Genomic DNA, 23,600 nt, shown 5'->3' on the forward strand with positions numbered 1-23,600 from the left:
AAAAACGGGGCTACAACGGAGCTGATCCAGATTTGCGTCCGATATGACGTAATATCTGAAATGTGGACCCACGGCCCTATCAGAAACGTTGCTATCAGAAACAATGCCCGACTGTTTTGGACGTAATATGGTCGGTGTTTACGTTAGCATCGCTAACACTCAGAGCTAACCTGTACTGGAGAGCATGTGTGTGAAGAAGCAGGAAATAAAAAGGAACTCACCTTGTGGTATAACCGGCCAGAGAGAAAGCCTTTGAGCTCCATACTGTTTCAGAAAGAATCCTTGATAATCCATGATATGGAGTTTCATCACGGCAGTATTTAGTTTAGACAGTAGCTGCCGGGTCTCGCATGAGCTCAGCCCCCTCCTTTTTTTTAATTGCTTTATACCCAAAATCAGCACTTTTGAAACAGGAAGTGAAATAGAGGGATATGAGGCATGGCTAGAATCGGTGATCTGTTTGGTATTTTGAGCAAAACACTTCATAGACATGTTTTTTATATATTTGTATATATCTGAGACCTATGCTATTGCCTAAAAATAGCATGATAGGTGACCTTTAAGTTAAAGAACACATCTGTAAAATGTAGTTTGTCCACCAGAAATCACGCAAAAGCACCGGTCTAAATATTGTGTTTACCAAAGATTAGCTTATACGTTTCTTGGGAATAAGCCAATCAGCAATAAAAAACAACTACCATTTGACTAATTGGCTAAAGAAATGGAGCTGGAAAAACAGCCCATGAACGTCTCTAAACTACAACTGTGCAATTTTGCTCTCATGCAGCATGGAGGGAACACGGGGATTTTAGCCTTTGCAGACCATTTACATGCACAAAAACTTTTATAACACACTACAGGAAAGGGAAAACCCCAAAAAGCATGTTTCAAGTGTAACAACATCTTAAGAAACTTCTGGTGAATAAGAAACTCAAGAAACGTACTGTGTTTTTTGGGATAAAACTACTGTATTTATTAGGTTTTCTTGAACAGCCCTAAAAGCACTGCGTGTGCAGGAACATGAAGGAGAGCGCAACACAAGACAGACTCTGATGTAAGTAGACGTTATTTTCTTTTGCTATAGATGCCGCTGAATTAAAGCAAAGACTCTGATATACAAATAAATAAACCAGAAGAGAGGAGAAGACATAAATACAGTAAATAAAGACCTGCTAGTCTATGTCACGATAAGAACAGTGCTGCAATGATTCCCTGTTAGTCATGGTTAAGTTCAGCTTTAAAAGCGTTGTCAGTGTGTTGAGAGGATAACAGTTGAGTGTGTCTGTTTCTGCACACCTGTGTTATTTACTTTTGATGCTTTTGATACATGTACTCTAACTTTGCAGCTTTTACAACACAATCCTCAAACTTAGCCGCACAGCTTCAGTCGAAAATGAGTTCAATTAAGACCAGAGTTTTAGGATAATTTGGTGCTAAAGGTGTGTGTTAGGTGTGTTATTGTCCATCCCGTCTTGTGTTCAGATTGGTCTGTCAGGTGGTTTGTTCGGGTCTTTCTGCTTGGTGTTTTTCGGGGATCTTTTAGACTCTGCAGGTGTGGATGGTGACGGTGTTCTTGCACTGCTGGCAGCGGACGGAGCAGCACCAGGAGAACTTGCAGGAGCAGCGCTGCACCACCTCCGCCCGGCCCGCCCTGTACCCCGGCCCGCAGCACACCAGCTCACAGCCGTCAGGGGCCAGGCGGGAGGTTCCTGTGTTTCAATAGGTAAGGTAAGGTACGTTTATTTATCTAGCACATTTTCAGACACAGAGGCAATTCAAAGTGCTTTACATCATCATTAAAGGTCACCTATTATGCAAAATCCACTTTTTCATGTCTCTTCTACATCAACATGTGTCCCCTCTGTGGAAAGAGACTCTGAAAGTTTCAGGAGACAAAGATTCTCTCTCTTTTTGTCCTGATCCATTTATATAAAAACCTGTCTGAAAATGAGCTGATCAGATTTTGGCCACTTTATGATATCATAACGATGTTTTGGCTTGTGTAACCATTAGCCAATCACCAACCAAGGTAACCCCCTAAGGTAATATTTCTGGTACTGTATCAGTACTTTACTCCACTACTTATTTTTCTGACAACTTTTTACTTTGACTTCTTACATTTTGAACACAAATACCTGTACTTTCTACTTCTTACATTTTGAACACAAATACCTGTACTTTCTAATTCTTACCTTTTGAACACAAATACCTGTACTTTCTACTTCTACATTTTGAACCCAAATACCGGTACTTTCTACTTCTCACATTTTCCAAACAGGCTGGTTCCTTTAGTTTGAATGTGTGTTTGGTGGCGTGATCATTATTATTTAGAGTCATTGCGTGCCTATTGATTTGAACACGATCCGTGTATCCATCATTTCCTGGTCTTCTCTAAAGAAGAGGGACCAATGAAAACGTTGTCATGTTGCCGTTGTTCAGCATGGAAACATTCATTAGCTAACAATGACATTATTGTTCTATTAATATAAAGGGAGGTCAGGTACTCTTTAAAACAGCTGCTAGTTATGGGTACTTTTTACTTAAGGACATTTCAAAGCCTATACTTCTTTACATTTACTTGAGTAAAGAAGTTTAGTCAGTACTTCTACTTTTACCAGAGTATTTTTAAACACGAGTATCTGTACTTCTATTTGAGTAAAGGATGTGTGTACTTTTGCCATCTCTGGTTGTTTCCCCTTCACATTGATCTTACCATTACACCTCCTGCCAGCAGTGCCGGGGATACCGTTGTCGGGGTCGAGGTGGCAGAAATCAGGAGAGGGTGCGAGGTACAGGAGGTCTCTGGCAGCGGGGGGTTTGACCTGCGGGTCGCGGGGGAGCAGGGCCGTTCTGGATCCTATACGAGTCAGGCGGACCTAAAGAGAAGAGGAGGATGATGATGGCAAGATGTTAGACAACTACAGCCATGGCTTCAAATACCACTTCCATTTACTGCCTTTAGGGAAAAGGTATAGCGTCCCCTGTGCAAAGAAAGCTTGCATTAGACATTTTTTGGGACTGTTGCCATAAGATATCTTCATCCATAAAAAAACCTAGATTGCTACCTCAGCAGACAGCATTTTATATCTATTTACATTGGGCTCTTTTGGCTCCTATGGGGTATTGTGTTCTATTGTTTATGGTTTTAATGTATCCTCTTTAATAAGCCAAGTGTCTACTTTTCGCACGCAAAAAGTATTTTATTTTGTTCTATTCTTGTGGAGAGTTACAGACTGGGAACTTTGATACTGATAAAGCTCATCTGCTTCAACTCATGTGACTTATACAAGTGGTTACCAGCTTAAAACATGTAGTCTGATACCTCTGTGGCTCCATCAAAGCGTTCCTTGAGCACCACACCGACGCGCCTGAAAGGAGGCATCACCTTCCAGCAGGTCCTCAACTCACAGGAGCCGGAGACGCCATGACACTTACACTCCACCTGCATGTTGTGAAGGATGGCCTGAGGACGAGAGGATGGGGAATAAAAGCAGAGAAGATCAAGTCTCACAAATGAAATCGTCTTGGAAAGTAACTGAGATGTAGTCAAAGAGGTGTGAGCACCAACCTTTCTGCCTGCCTCGTTGTTGTGGAGGTTCATGAGTGGTCGCCCCGCTGACACCCCTTTGGCTCGTTCTGGTTCATCCACAAATGTTTGGGAGAAAGCCACACCGTAGGAAAGGTTGTCACTGCAGCCCGACCACTGGAAGCCTGAGGTGGGACAGAGTATTTGGATATGTGCACCCTTAAAGCTAGGGATTAACACATCCAACTTTTTTCAACCTTATACCTGGGCTTTTGTTATTGGCCCAAATTGAGTACTGATCCCATGCCAATGTTTAAATAATAAGCCATATGCCTGGTTAAAAGTGAATTGGATCTTTTCCCAAGGCAACATTAGACTTGACTTAAAAAGTGCTTTCCTAACTTCACAATAAATGTAACAAATTAAGAAAATATAACTCATAAACCCGCTAATTACTATAAAAAAATTCTAAATTAACATAAATAAAATTTAAAAAAAGGTCAAAACTTAAACTGGTTTTAAAAGTAGTTACAGTATAATGTGCATTTAACATATATAAACATAGATTGTATTAGCTGATCAAGCTATTTGAGTCCGTATCGCTCCAAAATCAGTATCAATATCATTGTATTCCTTCATGAAACAACCGCACATTTGAATTTAAAGCTAAAAAAGAAACACTGGATCACACAGAAGCAGCTGATAGGAAAATATCTGCTCTCTCTGTCTGGCATGTGGACATTAGCGCTACACTTTCCAAAGTTTAACCCATCGAAATCAGCAGCATTTTTTTTTGCTACGTGTGTCAGACAGTACGGAGTTACATTACATGTTACTTGTTAGACGCTTTTATCCAAAGCGACTTACATACTCAATACTGTGAGCAATCCCCACAGGAGCAATTTGGGGTGAAGTGTCTTGCCCAGGGACACAATGACATGCTGACTGCAACGGGGTTTGAACCTGTGCTCCCCTGATCCGAACACCAACGCACTAGTCCACTGCGCCACAGCCTCCCACATTATGTTACATTATCATGCGAAGGGGTCCAGCTCACCTTCGGGGCTGACCCCCCTGACCTTCCTGTCGCAGCCGCAGCGGTCCAGCTCCCCCCGGGTACAGGCTCTCGTCACCGCAACCGCCACGGCTGCAGAGGACAGGGCGTGGACAAAGGCCGCCTCACGAGTCCCTGCAACCAGAAGAAAGCATGTGATCAAATCAAATCAAATGCTTTTGATGTATTGTAAGCTCCCCTATTATACTGTTTTTCATCAATATATTATAGGTCTCAGATATATACAGAACATGTCTCTGAAGTGTTTGGCTCCAAACACCAAACAGATCATTGCAGCATCCCATAATCCCCTCTGTTTCAGCCCTGTTTCAAAAGTGCTGATTCTCTGTCTGTTACTTTAGATAAAAATAAGGAGCCCCTCCCCACACCCCTCTGAGAGAGATTTGGTTACAAATAACACAATGGTGCTCTAGGAGGAGATTCAGGGGGGGGGGGGGGGGGGGTTACCTTGGTTGGTGATTGGCTAATGGTTACACAAGCCAACACATCGTGATGACATCATAAAGTGGCCAAAATCTGATCAGCTCATTTTCAGACAGGTTTGTATATAAATGGATCAGGACAAAAAGAGAGAGAATCTTTTTTCCTGAAACTTTCAGAATCTCTTTACACAGGGGGGACACATGTTGATGAAGAGAAGACATGAACAAGTGGATTTTGCACAATAGGTGACCTTTAAGAGTGTCCATTATCATCTGGCAACAGCTGGAAATTAGCAATGTTGGCTAAAGCTGCCCCATTTACTGTTTTTGTGACAGTTGATCAATGGGGACTGTCCATGACACTATAAACAAATAAACTAAACTAAATCAAACTTTATTTGTATAGCCCAATATCACAAAATACGTTTGTCTCAGTGGGCTTTTTACAGACAACAACATTGTATATGATGGAGTTACAGCAAAATGAGAAGACAAGATAGTGTGTGGAATACAAATAGAAATACAAATAAAATAAGATACAATAGAAATACATAAAACATTCAAATTAACTACCATAAAAATAAAGTGCCAGCTCTAACTGAAGACTTTGTTAAAAATGTAGGTATGTGATGCAGTGAGAGTTGCATGCATTCATTAGCTGGTGATTCGATTACATTTTTAGATACCTTGGTTCATGACTCTGCCAAAAACGTTGATCCCTCGTGAGGTGGTGGAACAGTTCCAGCGGCGATTCCTGAACTGGTGCTGGCACTTTAGAGTTAAACCGTGACACACAAAGCAGTGAGATTAAGACTAATAACTAATGAACTGTAAACCTCACTGTGTGGAAGACATCGGGATCATTTGTTTGTATAATAATACTTTATTTTAAGATCAAGTCTGCATTTGTTCTTGCCTCACAGCAACTCTGTTTTCAACATCGAGAAAGACACATTTTTAAGACAACAAACAAGAAAATACATTTGTACTTTGTAAAACAGCATGTAACCATTGGATACATACATATCGATTTACTGGTTGTGATTTTGCAAAAATTGTGATATACAATCCTGCTTTTTGAATCAATATCAGTGCATCATTCTAGACTGAGGATATGTTGATCGACCCTGAAACCTTACCTCTTCGATGACCATCTCGGCGGCCTTGCGTACGGACTCCATGACCTCCCCTCGCGCCCGGCACACCCCCACCTGCCCCGGGGTCAGCCCCCTCAGCCGGGCACATGGAGCCGCGCCGGACACGGGCCTGGAGCGGGGCAGCCTGGCCAGGGAGCTGAGGCACAGAGAGGGGGGTTATTGGGCATGAGGGGGGCAAAAATGATTCATAATGAGGCAAGAAAAAGGGGGAGTGGTGAGGTGTGGAAAAAGAAATTATTGGGCATGAGGGGGGCAAAAAGGATGCATAATGAGGCAGGGGGGGTGGAAGAGGAAGGGTGCACGAAGAAGTGAAAGGAGGGTACAGAAAGGATGAAGAGGTAACGACCGGGCAGAGTTTTAGAGAGGATGGAAACAAGGGGAAGACACAGAGAGGGAGAAAAGAGAAAAGGTCACCAGGAGAGAGACAAAGAACGAGAGGGGAGCGACTGAAAGAGATTTAGAGACATGTCACCATCTTTTAAAAGTTATAGCATGACAAACAAACTCCCTCTTTCTCTTCCTCGCTCGCACGCTAGACTTACAGCCAGTTGGTTGCCATGGTGGGGTGGGTTGCCCATAGCAACAGGAGGAGGAGTGGTGCCGTGAGATTGACAGTGAAGACAGTTGGCATCAGACTGTCCGTCTGTCTGACTGTCTGTCTCTCTGTCTGACTGTCTGTCTCTCTGTCTGTTTCTGTGTCTGTCTGTCTGTCTGTCTGTCTGTCTGTCTGTCTGTCTGTCTGTCTCTCTGTCTGTTTCTGTGTCTGTCTGTCTGTCTGTCTGTCTGTCTGTCTGTTTCTCTGTCTGTCTGTCTGTCTGTCCGTCTGTCTGTCTGTTTGTCTGTCTGTGTGTTGCTTTATGTTTCTGCCGCAGAGTTTGGGGATGATCCCCGCATATCTGTTGAAATTACAAATTCACAGGTTAGAGACTAAATTCAAAAGTTCATCATCCTATTTTTCCTTTTCAATCATCAAAAATTGCATTATTAATATTTAATTTCTAAACGTTGTGATCATGATTCTGCAGCTTTACAACAGAATACACATTTTATTTATTTAGTTTTGCAAAAGTAGCTGATTCTTACCAGTTCATAGTCCTGTGGTATCCAGTTATCCTACTTTTGTTCTTAACAAGTTGATCAAATTGAAACTTAATCCCAATTTCAATCAGTAAAAGTTTCTTCCCTTGCACTGTCGCTGACAGCAAAAGCATGCTCACAGGAATGTTTGACAAACTGCAAGCATCCTTTAGACGCAAAAATAAGTCCACATGTCCAATTTAATTGAACATATCAGTAGAAACTTCAGCAGAAACAAAAAAAAATCTGAGAGTGCTAGTAAAAGTCAATTTTTACAAAAACATTGTGTCAGCAAGTATTGAGTTTTGTCTCCAGAAAACAAATGTGTCCACTCCACAGGTTGAAACAGCAGGAATAAGTGAGTCAGGGAGATGGGAGTGATGGGTTATAAAGGAGGTAGAGAATGAGGGTGGGAGAGAGAGGACAGGCGTCATGCTGAGGGAGGGGAGGGGGACGCTTTGGGTGGGATAATAGTTGCACTGCGTAAGTATTAAGAGTGTATTTCTATTGTGTTGAGGTTGGCATGAGACATACAAATCTGACTCTGCACTTTAGATAATGCACTTTGAATGATTATCACAAAGATATGTGTGTCTTTGTCCCATGTGTTTTCAATCCCTGCATGGGGTGCATTTGCTGCTGAGAAACATTTTATGAGAAGACAAACTAAAGCCTTTTGTTTCCCCTTTAGAAAAAACTTTGCAGGAATATTGATCCACTAGAAGTCCCTGTAAGGAATCCTCACACCAGGAACTATGACACAGCATTTCTGTTTCCACGTATGTGTACATGCATGGGAAAAAGTGTCTTACCTAATGTTTAATTTTCCCAAACTTTGTTGCTCATTTTACGAGTCCCCCCCCACCTCCCCTTCCTCTATCTCCCCCGCATTTGCCCTCTCGTTCTCCCTCTCTCCCACTCCCTATATTGTCTTAGAAGAAGGGGTGACATTTAGACAAGGGGAAGAAAACACACTGCTGACAAATATTGGAACTGAGGCAAATAAATCACCAGATAGGAGGGAAAAGAGGGCATAGAGAGAAAGTGGATGGGTGTTACACCGGGGTTAGGGAAAAGCAGTAAAGAATAACAAAGCAGGTTTGTGACACATAAAGTCAGAAAAAAAATTACATTATGTTCATGGATTTGTTTAGTAGTTAAGAAGGGAACCTGAAGCGCTCTAAACAATGTGTTATTTATAATGCACTAAGAATCACATGGCATTACATTTAGACTATATAAGTGCACTTGTTTTGCAGTTTTTTTCGTAGTTTCCCCTCATTTTGTTTCTATATATTTAGCCAGTGATGTAACATAAAAAGAATAAGAATATAAGAATAGTATCCATATCTATCGAGAAAGGACACATCACATTGTTATCATTTTAAATCTGTTGCCTAACACTGTCCCGCTTTGCTACTGCGCGACTTTCAATTTTGTTAAAATGTGTGTTTCTTTTAACTGTAAGAGTTGTAAAATAGTACTGAAGGTCTTTTATGACACAACCAGATATTTGTGAGGAGTGATCAAACTTAAACTATTGGCTATAGGCCTATCTATCAAATTAATATATTGAATCCACTACACTTAGCCTTACGCTACTTAAATGCTAGTTTTGCTACTCTGCTAAATTATGCTAGTTAGCTTTTAGCGAGCTAGCTAGTTTATATGGCTTTTTTTCTCCGTTATTTGTAATGTTCAGCTTCTGCGTCTAAGTAGGGTATATCATAACCCAGATAGCTAAGAATAGTTAAGATAAACAACATTTAAATCATAATGATAAAGGAGACAAAATGGGAAAAAGCTTTAGCATAAGTGCTAGCTGTTCCTGTCCTACCACTAAATTTAAGCTAGCAGGACGGCTAGCCTATTTATTATTTTGGTCCTTACTCACTTTTAACCATTTTTTTGTTGCGCATACTGTGTTTGTTTTGTGCTATAATATCTATGATTTTATTTTATGGATATTTAGTTGTAAAGGCCTAATCAGTGTTGGCTGATTTGGATGGGGGCACTTTATTTTATAAAAAAAACAGAAGCTATATTGCGAATTAATTATCAATTGTTTGATGTATTGCAAGTTCAAAGACATTTCTCTGTATTCCCAGAGGGCAGAAGTTGTGCTACCGTCTTGTTGCACCTGATGAAACGTAATTTACTGCCTTTAAGGCCTCCTTTGTTGAATCAGTTGAGACAGTGCGGCACTGGAACGAAAACATTTGCAAACTTTGCTGTGGTCTCCGTCCAGGATTTGGTGGCCCATTTTACCTGAACCCTCTGACACCCAGCTCCTGAGTAACTGATCACCCCATCCCATCACACACACCACTCACACACCACACACACACACACACACACACACACACACACACACACACACACACACACACACACACACACACACACACACACACACACACACACACACACACACACACACACACACACACACACACACACACACACACACTTTCCTGTGTCTATATCTGCAAAGACAGGTTTCTTGTAGGCCCCCTTCCCTCCTTTTTTTTGTCCTCCTCATGTCGTATTCCCTCCTTTGTGTCCCCTGTTTCTCCAAGTGACGTCTTCCGCCATCTCCCCCAGCAACGCCATGGTGATGGGCTGGCCACTGTCATGTCCGGCGCCTCTGTTATGCTCATCCCTTCACCCCTCTCTCGTAAATAACTTGCCCTCTTTTTTTTTTTTATCTTTATCTTTCCCCCATTTTGTGGACATTGTATCATGCTGAAACGGTCCTGTACTGATTGACTGTAGCCAGGTTGCAGAGCCTAAAGAGATGCTTGTTAAAGCGTCAGCGTGACATACACATGGAGATGACTTGTGTTCACTCTGTACAGGGGCAGGCAGCAGCAGACTCTCTCTAAACAGGGGGAGGCAGCAGCAGACTCTCTATCTCTCTGATGGCTCCCACAGGATTGTTGACATCCACCTGGATTCATCTTCTTATTATAGACACATGCATTTGGACTATACCTATGTTGTAAATGTATTATCTTTTCAATTTACACACAGCATCTATTGCACGTCTATCCGTCCTGGGAGAGGGATCCCTCCTCTGTTGCTCTCCTCAAGGTTTCTTACATTTTTCCCCATTAAACTGTGTGGTGTCTTTGGAAGTTTTTCCTTGTACGATGTGAGGGTCCAAGGACATCATATTGATATTGATGCAAACTGTAAAGTCCACTGAGACATGTGTGATATTGGGCTATATAAATAAACATTGATTGATTGATATACAGGGGAGGCAGCAGCAGACTTTGGGAGAGTCTACAGTGAGGTGGGGTGACTCCACACTGACCTCTGCACGCTGGGATGGATGATGGGCCTCAGAGCCTCAGAGTGACTCATTAACCTATTTCCGCCCGAGGTCATTATGAGACAGCAATGTGACCCGCCACCTTTTACTGTCACCTTCCTTCGCTTCGTTACTTCTCTGCAGTTGAGGGCGACCTGCCTCAGCAGTGCGGATGAAATAATCGGCAGCAGGCAGAAAAACATGACTGCATGTGCATGAGAACGCTCACATTGCTCAGGCATCTCTGCCAACAAAGAGCTGCACGCACTGCTGTGTATGGGTGTGTGTGTGTGGTGCGTGTACATGTATATTATGGGATGGCGGGCGGTGGTGTTGTCAGGCAGGGAAGTGGGGGTGGCAGAGTGCGCGGTGAGCTGTGTGCACATGGGGGGAGGGGGCAGAGGGAATGGACGACCCATGAATATTATGGAATGATGGTGGTGGTGTTGGGGGGCTGGAGGAGGGTGTGTGAGGTGGAGAAATGGCAGTGCATATGGGATAGAGGGAGTAGGAGGAGGTGTTGGTGACGGCGATGCATGGGAGTGTACGTGCACGCGCATACATGTGAGGGGCATTCAAGCGATAGTAACAGACAACGGCCAGACATAGCCTTTGTTGCTATGCGATCTGTATGCACCGTACAGTGGGAATATTGCAGAGCGGCCATAGTTGTAAAAGAAGCAGTGGAAGGCCTCTGGGCTCATATTTGGACGGTTTCCTGCCCCTCCTCTCTTAGCATATCTACTGAAGCCGCTGTGCAGGAAATACAATCTAGAAATCTTTGCTATATGAATGAGTAAAGACCCAGATGAATGCAGTTTATGTATAAAATGTTGAGTTTTCATGCTCGAATTTCTGGCCTCCAGGGAGCAAAGTGCAGAACTAGAAGTCCCTCTTTAACTGTGAAGATATGAATAATAATGTTGCTACTGTAAAATACATTATCTGAATTGAAAGGTCATATGCATCTTCTTCCAGACCTCAGAGGTATAGTTTTTGGTTATTTGAAAATCGGGCTTTTCCCCATCATTCCAATTGTTCACAACTTTGTCAATCAATCTGTTTCTGTTCCTGTTTAAATTTGTAGTTTTTAAAATAACCAATCTATTGAGTTCATCCCAGTTAAAAGCACTCCATTGCGGCCTATACAGTTTCAATAGATACAGAATAATAGATAGATAAATCTGCCATATTAAAAGTATCCCACAATATCAGGGGGTTAAGAGCACTCAGTTGTTTTGAAGCAGACAGATACAGCAAACAGAGATTTTCTCATGTGTATGTCTAGCAGAGTTACCCAACTGAATTTAAGAGTTTTTTAAATGATGCACAAGAGACCCTTTGAGTATCAATCATAAGGTTTTAAAGTATAATATGTGTCAATGATAGACAGTGAGAGCTTTTAACTACTTGAAACTGCTTAAGGGAAAGGAAAGATATAGGTTTAATACCTGATTTACTGATTTGTTTTTGTAGGACTTTGTCTGGTAGGAATCAAAGGAACATATTAGCTTTACTTTCACGTTTATTGTTCATGCCAAATACAGATTCTGTGATGAAGGGGTTGCAATTAGAGATCTTAATGTCTGAATGCCCCTCACAGTGTGTCAGTAAGTCTGTATGCAGCGTGATTAGACTCTTGTGTGGCCTTCAAGTACTCTGTATAAGCTTTTGTTCGAGTTCAAACAATTGAAATAGGACTTGTTGAACATTCAAGTGTTTTCACTGTAAAATTCTGTTAGGATCAAAGCAAACCTTGCAAGCTAAAAACGTTATTTTCATTATTAATATTTCAGAAGTCAAGCAGCACAAAAACCAAATGGAGAAATGTGCAGCTGCAGCAGGCGTGTTTTAGTGAATGTATTTGATTTTGGACAGTATGTTTATATATATTTTTGCCAGTTGATAATGGGCCAAAATGCCAAGAATATTGAGAGGCGATTCTGGTGAAAAAACCCAACTTTTAAGCGTTATGTTTATTGCTTGGATGAGTCTGAGATATGCAGTCTTATTTCCTGTCCAAACAGAACCATCAGTTTCTGTGTTTTTAGGAATTATTTTAGCACATTAAACACACACATGACCTCAGATCAAGAAACTGCTATGAAGCACAGGCGCTGTAACTCCTGCACACCTGTTGGTCTATGTATAACTTTCGTACATTCACAGTCAGATCACCGTCTTCTCGGTCAGAGAGACAGACGTGGTGCAGTCTAGCTGTTATTACTACACACGATTAAGACGTGCAATTCAGAGTCAAATGAGTGTGACATTGTGTATCATTAAGTCCGTATTTAGAGATTTAACTAATTTGTTACCTTGAAGTGCTCCCCCTGCGCTCCTATTTTGACTTGTTGCACATTCCTCTCTATTACTTTGATAGCATTTAACAAAACACACCCTGTTGGGCCAAACATAACCAAACAACGACCACTTTTATTTCTTTTTTAAAGTTTTAAAAGATTTTACAAAGTCAAGACGTGACAATTTTATCACTAATCACACATTTGCCTCTGGAGGATTTAGAATATTTACATATGACAACCTCTGTCCTTGTACCAGTGCTGTATACTCTTGCAGTGTATAAGGAATAATCCCCTTATTAGGTACTTTGACAAAGAGAACAATTGAATACAAATTGAGTGCATGATACAATGTGCTGCAGCACCAGATTTTAGCAGAGTAATGTGCAGCTCCAGCAGGCCTGTAACGGATGATTTATTTGTTGATTTATTGTATTACAGTATCATTTCCATCTGTAGTTGATGTGGTGTGCCTTGATTCAAGATTCAAGGCTTTTCTTGTCATTTGTACATAGCTACAGTGTAGAAATGTGAACGAAAATATTAGGTCACAGGCTCCTCCAACAGTGCAACACAATAAAACAGATAAAATAGTGCAAGTAAATACAAATCAAATAGAATAGAAATAGTGCAAGAATGAATGTAACATCTCACGAGTCCTATTCATGCATACTGAACTTGAAGGCAACATTTTGTGTGTTTTATGGATGAATTTACTCACCTTCGACCTGCATTCGACCCCCACAGCAGATCAGGGTGCTGGTAAATTGTAAACCTGTCTGCCATCTGTCTTCTGGACCCACACACATATTTTATTTTATTTTACGAGTGTGTTTGCCTCTTTATTTAATATGTCTCCAATGTGCAGCATCTCAAATCTTATTCAAACTAACTGAACTTGAAGGCAACATGTTTTTGTGGTTTTATGAATGAATTTACTCACCATTTGCAGATTAAGATACTGGGATTATGAAAATAAAAGCCCATTTATTGCACAGTCATATTTAATGTAGTGTGTCTCAAATGTGCACCACCTCAAATCTTCTTACAAACTGAATTTGAATGCAGCATTTTGTGTGTTTTATGAATGGATTAACTCACCTTTGATGTGCATCCCACCACAGCACCTCAATATACTGGTATTATGTAAACCATATTTGATTAAGGCGTGTTTTAGCCTCTTTATTGAATGTGTTAGTCTCATCTCTTTGTTGTTGTTATGCTGGAAGTTGGACAAATAAAGGATTTCTCATTCTGATTAAAACTCATACATTCACATTTGCTTTTTCAAAGTGCCTCCAATGTGCAGCAACTCCTCAAATCTTCTTTACATCAAACTGAACTTGAATGCAGCATTTTGTGTGTTTTATGAATGAATGTCCTCCCCATTGACCTGCACAGTACATCCAGATACTTGATGTACACCTGCCAGTCATTTCTCTGCTGAACTCTCACACCTGTTGGCCTGCGGTGCATTCAAAGGACTTGTCGATAAAGTGAAATCCTCATGATGTGGTTCAGTTTGTAATAACATCAGTTACAGAAGGCCTCGAGAAGCATTGAAGGCATCATCAAAGTATTTCATCCAGTTCTGCTCCCTGCAGGCTTCCTGTGTTTTGGAGCAACCAAAGTGAAGCTCTTTGACTTCTTGGCACTCCCAGGTGGATGCTCAGTGAGTATTATGGTCTGTCACCGGTGGACTTGAGCTCCCCTGGAGACCATGTGACTGATGTGTGTGTGTGTGTTTTTTTTTTTTTTTCATGTATTTTTTGGAGTTGCATATTATGGGATGCATGCTGGTACTGCTTGAGTATTATGGTCTGTCGAGGTGGGCAGGGAAGGAGGGAGGGGGGGGTGTCACCATGACAACGGGGTTGCTAAGGGGGCTGGGACTAGTCATAGGAAAAGGGGAAGGAGCGCTTGCATGCAATGTGCCTCGTGCATGCATGTGCAGCAGTGTAGGCATACGTGCGTACGTGCGCGTGGTGGAGAGGAGGGTGGGGGGTGGGGGCAGTAGGCTGAGTATTATGGTCTGTCCGTTGCGAGGTAACTATGCAGAGTCCTGTGAGTGTGGGAGGGGGGGGGGGGATTATTATGGGATGTCTGCCCCCTTTGTGTGTTAGTGAGGATGTTAGCTAAGCTGTGCCTGTGAGGCTGGGGGAGAGAAGAGCAACGTGTTCTGGGTCATTGACGGCTCTTTATTTTTATCTGTAATATTTGATTATTTCTACATCCGGGGCTTAAAGGGTGAGCTGTAAATGACAACACAAACAACCTATTGATTCCTGCACCGAGACAGAGAGAGAGCACACCTCGACCCGGGACTACACACACTATAGCCTACAGTAAGTTTCTGAGCTTTGCAATGCTTTAACTTTCCTTTATAACTCGACAGGGCGAATTTGCTTACTTGAGAATAATGCCAGTTGAACTTCACTCACTCCTGTGCAGAGAGAGATACCCTAATATCTGCACATGTCAAAGCATAGACAACTTATTTTGCAGGTGGTCAATCACACGCGTTGTGAGTAATCAGATATGAGAGAAAAGGAATGGGATTAGCAACCAATGCATTTTTTATTTATTCATTATTTATTTCACAGCACCCACAGCCCCCTCCCTTCTGCCCGGACACCCCCGGTTCGGCGGTCCCACGTCATTTTCCCTCCTCCCTCGCCGACCGAGGAGCAAGGTTTAGGAGGGATTAATCCGACCAGCAAGACGTGAAATTAAATCGCTGCACAACATGTCGGGCAGCGAGGATGAGAGGGAAGACTTCGGAGCCGCCGAGGAGTCCTCACTTCTCCACGGTGAGCTGCTTTTATATCCAAAAGAGAAGAAGAAGAAGGTCCATCTCTGACTCAAAGCTAACGTTAGCTTAAGCTAGCCAGTCCGCCACTCGCCATTAGCTCTAGTTAGCCCAACTTGTAAAGCAAATGTTAATAGTTTTATTATTGTAACTCCTCTGTAAAACTCCAATGTGTGTGTTAGAGGTCGAGTGTGAGCTGTCAAAGTTTTAAAACCACAGGAAATACAAGTTTCAACCTGTTCTGTTTGTGGCGTTATGAGTGTGTGGGTGCGTGCACGGGTATTTGAGAGCTCGTGCCCGTGCGCGTGTCGTCAGTGTGTGTGTGTGTTTGTTCCCCGTGGCCTGCAGCAGGGCTTCTGTCCGCGTGCTTTTCTCTTTCTCAATAATGACAGGTGTCCTCCTCCACACACACACATTATTATTATACTTTTTGTATCTTTAATACTTTGTATGCATGCTTCTGAGGTAACATTAAGCTGTCTTTGGATCTTTTCTGCTGTAACAATGTATATTTCCCCTCTGTGGGACTAATAAAGGGATTCTGATTCTGATCTGACACACACACACACCCACACACACAGGTGAGGAGGAGCAGGAGGATGCTGTGTCTGATGTAGAGGAGATCCCAAAGTCCAAGAAGAAGAAGAAGGGGAAGAAGAGCAGCAGGAGCAGCAAGAGGCAGAGGCCGGTCAGAGAGGTCAGTGTTACAACGATTTAATGGAAAATGTTAAATATGGCTGTACTAGGTGGTACTGTACACTCCAACATTGTGCACAAATATTTATTATATTGTTTTCAAGGGCTTAAGAGTATCTGGAATAAAGTAGGTGACAGTCACGCCATTTCATATTTGTGCTGGTACTGGATGTGTATTTTGTAAATTGTGTAATATAAGCTATTTTTGGCTCTTTACTTTTGCTGTAACAATGTAGATTTCCCCTTTTGTGGGACCAATACAGATCTCCTGATTCTGATCGTGAAGGGTTATGAGTTTTTATATTAAATGCAAGCAGCACCTAGGAGGTACTTTGTGCAGTTGTGCCCCACGTTATCTCTCTCTCTATCAGAGCATGTATCAAAAGTAGATACACAAATCTTCACTTTATAGAACAATAGGTAGAGTAACAATGTAAATACTGCGTGTGCCCCACGTTGTCTCGGGGGAAACTTCCACCCATTGTTTTTAATCCTTGTTTTATGTATGCACCACGACATCAAGTCAAATTCCTCATTAACCTACCTGGTAATAAACCTGTTTCTGATTCTGATTGTTCAGAAGAAATGAAGATGAAGAACTTAATGTTCCCTGTCTTACCCACCTTATCTGCATTTCACAGATTTCTTTATTTATGCATGCAGTTATGGGAACCCCATTTTTTGATATTTTGTCAGATTTGACGTAGTAAACGATTCTGTCAACTGGCCTCTCGGGGGTAACATCTGGGGGTCCACACTGAAAACAACCACAAGGGAGCCAAATCTACCTGGACATGCACAAAGTGATTATTTTTGCAAAAAAAGCTAAATACTTGTATGTATGTATGTATACATTTTTTGTGTTCATTACCACTGATTATTTTCTCAATTAACCATTAAATGGGATTATAGATTAAATACCTGAAGCTATTTAAAGTTAAAGCATACATGACATAAAAAACACGGCAGTAGGACAATAACATACATGACATAAAAAACACGGCAGTAGGACAATAACATACATGACATAAAAAACACGGCAGTAGGACAATAACATACATGACATTTAAAAACACGGCAGTAGGACAATAACATACATGACATTAAAAACACGGCAGTAGGACAATAACATGCATGACATTAAAAACACGGCAGTAGGACAATAACATACATAATAGGGATGCTCCGATCGCCAATTTTGGGGCCGGAATCAGTATCGGCTGATCCGATTGAGTGGGCGGGGCCTAAATGGCTCCACAAACAACAATCAACTTAATTATTACATTCAAATGATGTACATTATTCAAGTTTACATTAACTTTGGATAATAACACGGGAGAAATGAGCGGAAGCGCTCTCTTTTCCTCTCTCCCTCTCTTTCTCCCCCCTCTCTCCTGACAGCCCGTCAGTATCTCATGCAGCTCACTGATCCAGTAATGAGTGACCCGACAGTGAAGAATAAATATATTTATAATTAGTTTAGCTAGTTCCAGAGATAGATAAAATAGCTAAGTGTGTTAGGTCTAACTCTTAATGTGTGTTGCTCCGCTCACCGGTCCGTCACAGCGGGTGGAGCTGCAGGATTTCTGCTTCACACACACGTTGCATACCGCTATTTTATTGTCTTTTTCGGACACCTTAAAATACTGCCAGACCGGTGAAGCCATTTTGGCGAGCTTGTTTTGCCGCGCACAGAGAAAAGTGTCATGTATTTTACGTCATGCGATCGGCTCTCGCGATCAGCATGTTTAGAGAGCACCGATCGATCGGTAGAGAGTGAGTATCGGCAGATCTCGATCGGTGATCGATTGATCGGAGCATCCCTAATACATGACATAAAAAACACGACAGTAGGACAATAACATACATAAAACACGGCAGTAGGACATTAAAAACACGGCAGTAGGACAGACAACATAAACAATCATACGGGGGGAATAGATAGTTAAAAATGTTGATATAATAATATATAATTTTTAAAGTGCATTTAAAATGTGTAAATGTGTGAAGATGGTTACGGTTATTGCATTAAGTGTGGTGGTTGAGCAGCCTGACGGCCCAGGGGTAGAAACAGTTTTTTAGTCTGTTTGTCCGTGATCTGAAGCTCCGGTATCTCCTCCCAGAAGGCAGGAGAGAGAACAGTCTGTGACCTGGGTGAGAGCTGTGCTTTATTATTTTATTTGCTCTGCTGAGGCAGCGGGAGGTGGAGATGTGTTCCAGAGAGGGCAGGGGGCAGCCGACGGTTAACGATGCCTTGTATAATATGTCAGATTCCACATTGAAAACATTTAAAAAGCTGATTTATACAACAGTTCAAACCCAACATTACTCAGTTTACAGGGATATGATGAAGGTCTGCAGCATTTTGTCAATTAAATGAATTATTTGATAATCAATTAATCGTTATGAGACTTTTTAAAAGAAAAATTAGAAGCTTCTATTTTAGTAAACGTTTTAAATGAACAATGATTACAAAAATCGTATATATTTTTAGAAAATGCTTGTCGACTAATTGAAAATCCATTCAGATTTCCACATCCCAATCTAGTGGCATAATTATCACTAGAAGTTAAAAGGATGGCACTTGACTTTAATTCAAATTTCTAAAATATAGAAAGGTGTATAAGCACCACGGTCTTTGTCTAATTTGCATAGCGTCTCTCTGTGTTGCAGGAGTTGCCCGTCAGCTCCCCAGAGCCCCGGATGGGAGTGGAAGCTGCAGAGAGAGATGCAGGAGAGGCAGGTGTTCGGTCAGAGAGTGAAGGGAGTGATTACGCTCCAGGAAAGAAGAAGAAAAGGCGCTCCAGCTCGGCCAAAGAGAAGAAGAAAGGAGGAGGAGGAGGAGGAGGAGCATCATCAGAGAAAGGAGGCTCCTCCAGCTCCAAGAGCAAACGCAAAGATCCAGAACCAGAGGAGGACGAGGATGATGAGGAGGATTGTCTGGTAAATACTCAGACTTGTGATCAGTGAAAGGTCACCTATTATGTCTTTTCTACATCAACATGTGTCCCCTCTTCTTCATGTCTCTTCTACATCAACATGTGTCCCCTCTGTGTAAAGAGACTCTGAAAGTTTCAGGAACAAAGATTCTCTCTCTTTTTGTCCTGATCCATTTATATAAAAACCTCTCTGAAAATGAGCTGATCAGATTTTGGCCACTTTATGATGTCATAACGATGTTTTGGCTTGTGTAACCATTAGCCAATCACCAACCAAGGTAACCCCCCCCCCCCCCCCCACCTTATCACCTGAATCTCCTCCTAGAGCACCATTAGCCGCGTCCACACCGGAGTACTTTTCACCGTACTTTTCGCGTTTAGTTCCGTTAGTACCCCTTATGTCGCGTTCACACCAAAAAGAGCACTTCATCTCGGGAACTTTTACCCCCATTTTTAGTGCCTGCTGAGAGATGGTACTTTCCTGGGGGAAAAAAGTGCCCCAGTTCTGATTGGCTGGGCGAATTGCAAACCACGCCCCGTACAACTCTGAAATGTTTTGTAGAGCCGCCATTTTATTATCCTGGCATTAGCATTATTAGCATTAGCATTAGCCCAGTGCACAAACGCAGAGAGACTAACTTATGGCAACACAAAATAAAACATGGGAGCGGTGGAGATGAGGAGGTGTCGGCGTTCTGGCGATTTACTCGGAAGGCTTCAGTAGAAGCTGCTGGGAGTCCCAGCAGCTTCTACTGAAGCCAGTCCCCAACTCCGGGGACTTCCGGCCGGGGACTCACCGGGTGGCAGTATACGCCGTGAAGTGGTTTGCGGCCTGCCAGTAAACCCAAAGCAGAAGAAGAAGAAGAAGTGACGTCAGCGGCTCATTTGCGTAATCTTCCCTCAGGGAAAAGTACTCCGGTGTGAACGCGATCTGTACTAAATGCCCTGGGGTAATAAGTGCCGGGGCTCTGAGTGCCGGCACTAAATACGGCAAAGTACTTGGTGTGAACGCGCCTATTGTGTTCTTTGTAACCAAATATCTCTCAGAGGGGCGTGGGGAGTGGCTCCTTATTTTCATCTAAAGTAACAGACAGAGAATCAGCACTTTGGAAACAGAGGGGATTATGGGATGCTGCAATGATCTGTTTGGTGTTTCAGCCAATCAGAGACATGCTTTGTATATATCTCAGACCTATAATATATTGATGAGAAACAGTATAATAGGAGACCTTTAATTCCTTCAGAGCTGACTTCCCAAACTCACATCTCTTTTCCTCCTCAGCCGAAAAGCTCCATCCAGCTGTTGGAGACTTGGGGTATGAAGGACATCGACCACGTCTTCACTCAGGAGGACTACAGCTCCCTCACCAACTACAAGGCCTTCAGCCAGTTTGTCAGGTAAGCACACACCTTTTTTAATCATAGTTACATTATATAGTCATAGTCATAAATAGATCACTTTATTTGATGTAACCTTTATGTCCTTAGACCTTTAATTGCATCAAAGAACCCCAAAATTGCCGTGTCCAAGATGATGACTTTGATGATGGCTAAGTGGAGAGAATTCAGCACCAACAACCCGCTTAAGGTATTGCAATCGTAATGAATGAAGAATGAACATATTCTTTATTGATTCATCTGTTGATTAATTTAGTAATAATCTGGTGTTTTTAAATGTCAGAAAAAATGGGAAATGTCCATCCCGGTTTCTCAAAGTCCAAGGTGATGTGAGAAATCCATATTTGAGTGACTGAAAATGGTCTTATTTTCATGAAATATTACTCTAAAGATTAATTGATTATTCAAGACAAGTCAATTCACATTTATTTATACATTTAAGAACAACCCCTGGTGACCAAGGCTTTGTACAGACCAGAGTAGGCAGCTTACACAACATTTGACACTAAAAAGACAAAAACATCAATGCACACAGCTCATAGGCACAATCAGCCACATTAAAGGTGGGGTAGGTAAGTTTGAGAAACCGGCTCGAGATACACTTTTTGTTATATTCCATGGAATGCTCTTAACATCCCGATAGCAATGAATATCTTAAGTGCTTTGACAAAAAATCCATTAAAAAATGTCATCTGTGGAAGCCGTGGTACTGTAAAAAGCACGACCAATCATCTGAGCCGGCCCGGCTAAAATAACTGGATGGCCTACCTGCCTGTCAGCCTTCCATCGGGGCACAAACTTATCTCGTGCCCTCATTGGTCATGTGCGCGTTCGTGTGTGTTGGAGGAGGGGCTCTGTAAGGAAGTGGCAGATTTTCTCCGGTTGTGTATTTTCAAATTCTAGCGCACTCGAGCCGGTTTCTCCAACTTACCGACCCTACCTTTAAGAGGAGTGAAACGTAACCGTTAAAAATACTCTATTCTGAGTATTATTCAATTATGTTTTGGGTAATTCACTAATCCTTTAGGGGAAAATATAGGCGACTGTGTCTCAGGAGGAAGTGTGGTCGTCCACCAGTACCTGCAGTCAACACATAGAAGGAAGATATCCCCAAATTGCTCTCGATGGCATCAGTCTCTCACTCTGTCTCTGTCTCTGTCTCTGTCTCTCACTTTGTCTCTCACTCTGTCTCTCTCTCTGTCTCTCACTCTGTCTCTGTCTCTCACTCTGTCTCTCTCTCTGTCTCTCACTCTGTCTCTGTCTCTGTCTCTCACTCTGTCTCTCACTCTGTCTCTCTCTCTGTCTCTCACTTTGTCTCTCACTCTGTCTCTCTCTCTGTCTCTCTCTCTGTCTCTCACTCTGTCTCTGTCTCTCACTCTGTCTCTCTCTCTGTCTCTCACTCTGTCTCTCTTTCTGTCTCTCTCTCTGTCTCTCTCTCTGTCTCTCTCTGTCTCTCCCGCAGGGTTCTGCTTCGGCCAACGCGGCGCTCTCTGCTGCCAGCGTGGCTGCAGCTGTGGAGAACATGGTGGTGCCGGGGACTGACGGATGCTCGGAGACCGGAGCCGCTGCTTCACCTCCTGCTCCAACACCTCCTGCTGCTGCTGCACCCCCCGCACCCCCTGCACCCCCGCTCCGCAAGGCCAAGACCAAAGAGGGCAAAGGTGACATGATGACTAGTGATGGGAATTACGGCTCTTTGAAGGGAGCCGGATCTTATGGCTCCGTTCCTTTCCGAGAGCCGTTCAAAAGTGGCGGTGGAGATTATTTGTTGACCCTGCTTTAAATGATATTTTGGCGTTACAAATGTTGCACTCCGCTTTATCATTGCCTATGTTTTTGTTGAAGTGCATCCAAATGCTGCTGCGTTTTCGCGTTTGGCTCATTTTTTCACCCGAAAAACATGTTGTCTACCTGTACCACTCGTTATGACTTCTCTCTCTCATGCGTATTCCGTTAAGACCCACCGCTACTCTGACTCTGATTGGCTAACCCTAACCCACAACATCTCACTCCTCGTGCCCAACCCTAACCAATCAGAGGCACTCCTGCTTAAACCTAACCAATCAGAGTAGGGGCGGGTCTTCACGGAATACGCTTGGGGAACAAAATCAAGCTTTTTCACTGTTCACGTGAAGGCGAGTGGATTTATGTCAGGCAGTGAACCAACGATAAAAAGAAGTACTCTCCAAGTACGACTCGGTTCCCTTCGTTCCCACTAATGATAACTAAACATGAAAATAAGGTGGTTTGGTCAAATAAATCATACGGATAAAAATAAAACATCAATAAAAAGGACATACTGTATAATGCCGTTCTGAAGTATTTTGTGATTGAAGTTTCCTCTCTTGTGTTTTCTCAGGTCCAAACGCTCGCAAGAAGTCAAGGCCCGCTGCGAAGCCTGCGCCGAAACCCAAACCTAAGAAGGTGGCTCCGCTCAAGATCAAACTAGGAGGCCTGAACAGCAAGAGGAAGCGCTCATCTGTAAGATACTTTTTATCCTGCTCTTTTTTGTGTTTGATACTTCAGATTTCAATTTAGACGAACATTAAACCAGTCAATTTTATTTATAGCAAAAATTACACATTTGTCTCAAGGGGCTTTAGAGAGTATAAAACATATAGCAGACTCAAACTAGGAGGCCTCAACAGCAAGAGGAAGTGCTCCTCCGTAAGATACTTGTTATGCTACCTTTCTTCAGTGTTACGAAGCAGATTTACGTTCTCAACTTAGAAAATCATGAAATCAATACATTTTATTGATATAGCCCAATATCACAAATTACACATTTTCATGATTTCAATTTAGACGACCATTAAACCAGTCAATGTTGTTTATAGCGCATTATATCACAGATTACACATTTGTCTGTAGGGGCTTTACAG

General features: G+C 42.3%; 2 protein-coding genes across 2 annotated transcripts in view; one reads left to right on the forward strand and one right to left on the reverse strand.

The window, feature by feature from the left end:
• Positions 1-1,539: 1,539 nt before the first annotated feature.
• Positions 1,540-6,811, reverse strand: wnt4b (wingless-type MMTV integration site family, member 4b). The gene is made up of 8 exons (XM_034145761.1): positions 6,723-6,811; positions 6,163-6,316; positions 5,710-5,794; positions 4,584-4,715; positions 3,569-3,711; positions 3,323-3,463; positions 2,714-2,876; positions 1,540-1,709 (listed from the first exon to the last, which is right to left on the reverse strand). Exons 1-8 carry the CDS (start codon positions 6,809-6,811, stop codon positions 1,540-1,542), a joined length of 1,077 nt encoding a protein of 358 aa, XP_034001652.1.
• Positions 6,812-14,986: 8,175 nt separating this feature from the next.
• The window catches only part of chd4b (chromodomain helicase DNA binding protein 4b), a 58,355-nt gene continuing 49,741 nt past the window's right edge, over positions 14,987-23,600 (forward strand). The window contains 8 exon segments of the mRNA XM_034145672.1: positions 14,987-15,221; positions 15,480-15,686; positions 16,267-16,382; positions 19,055-19,324; positions 20,603-20,718; positions 20,809-20,908; positions 22,181-22,379; positions 23,078-23,199. Coding sequence (XP_034001563.1) covers positions 15,623-15,686; positions 16,267-16,382; positions 19,055-19,324; positions 20,603-20,718; positions 20,809-20,908; positions 22,181-22,379; positions 23,078-23,199 — 987 coding nt within the window. The 5' untranslated portion in view covers positions 14,987-15,221; positions 15,480-15,622.

This window comes from Trematomus bernacchii, unplaced genomic scaffold (genome assembly GCF_902827165.1).
Source record: "Trematomus bernacchii unplaced genomic scaffold, fTreBer1.1, whole genome shotgun sequence".
NCBI classification, from domain to species: Eukaryota; Metazoa; Chordata; class Actinopteri; order Perciformes; family Nototheniidae; genus Trematomus; species Trematomus bernacchii.

Bases quoted from the DNA above. Each gene is read 5' to 3' on its own strand.
- wnt4b (XM_034145761.1), bottom strand. From the start codon at position 6,811: ATGCCAACTGTCTTCACTGTCAATCTCACGGCACCACTCCTCCTCCTG. The intron at 6,317-6,722 runs GTAAGTCTAGCG...TCTGTGCCTCAG, and splicing joins ACCATGGCAACCAACTGGCT to CTCCCTGGCCAGGCTGCCCC. The intron at 5,795-6,162 runs GTAAGGTTTCAG...TTAACTCTAAAG, and splicing joins CCGAGATGGTCATCGAAGAG to TGCCAGCACCAGTTCAGGAA.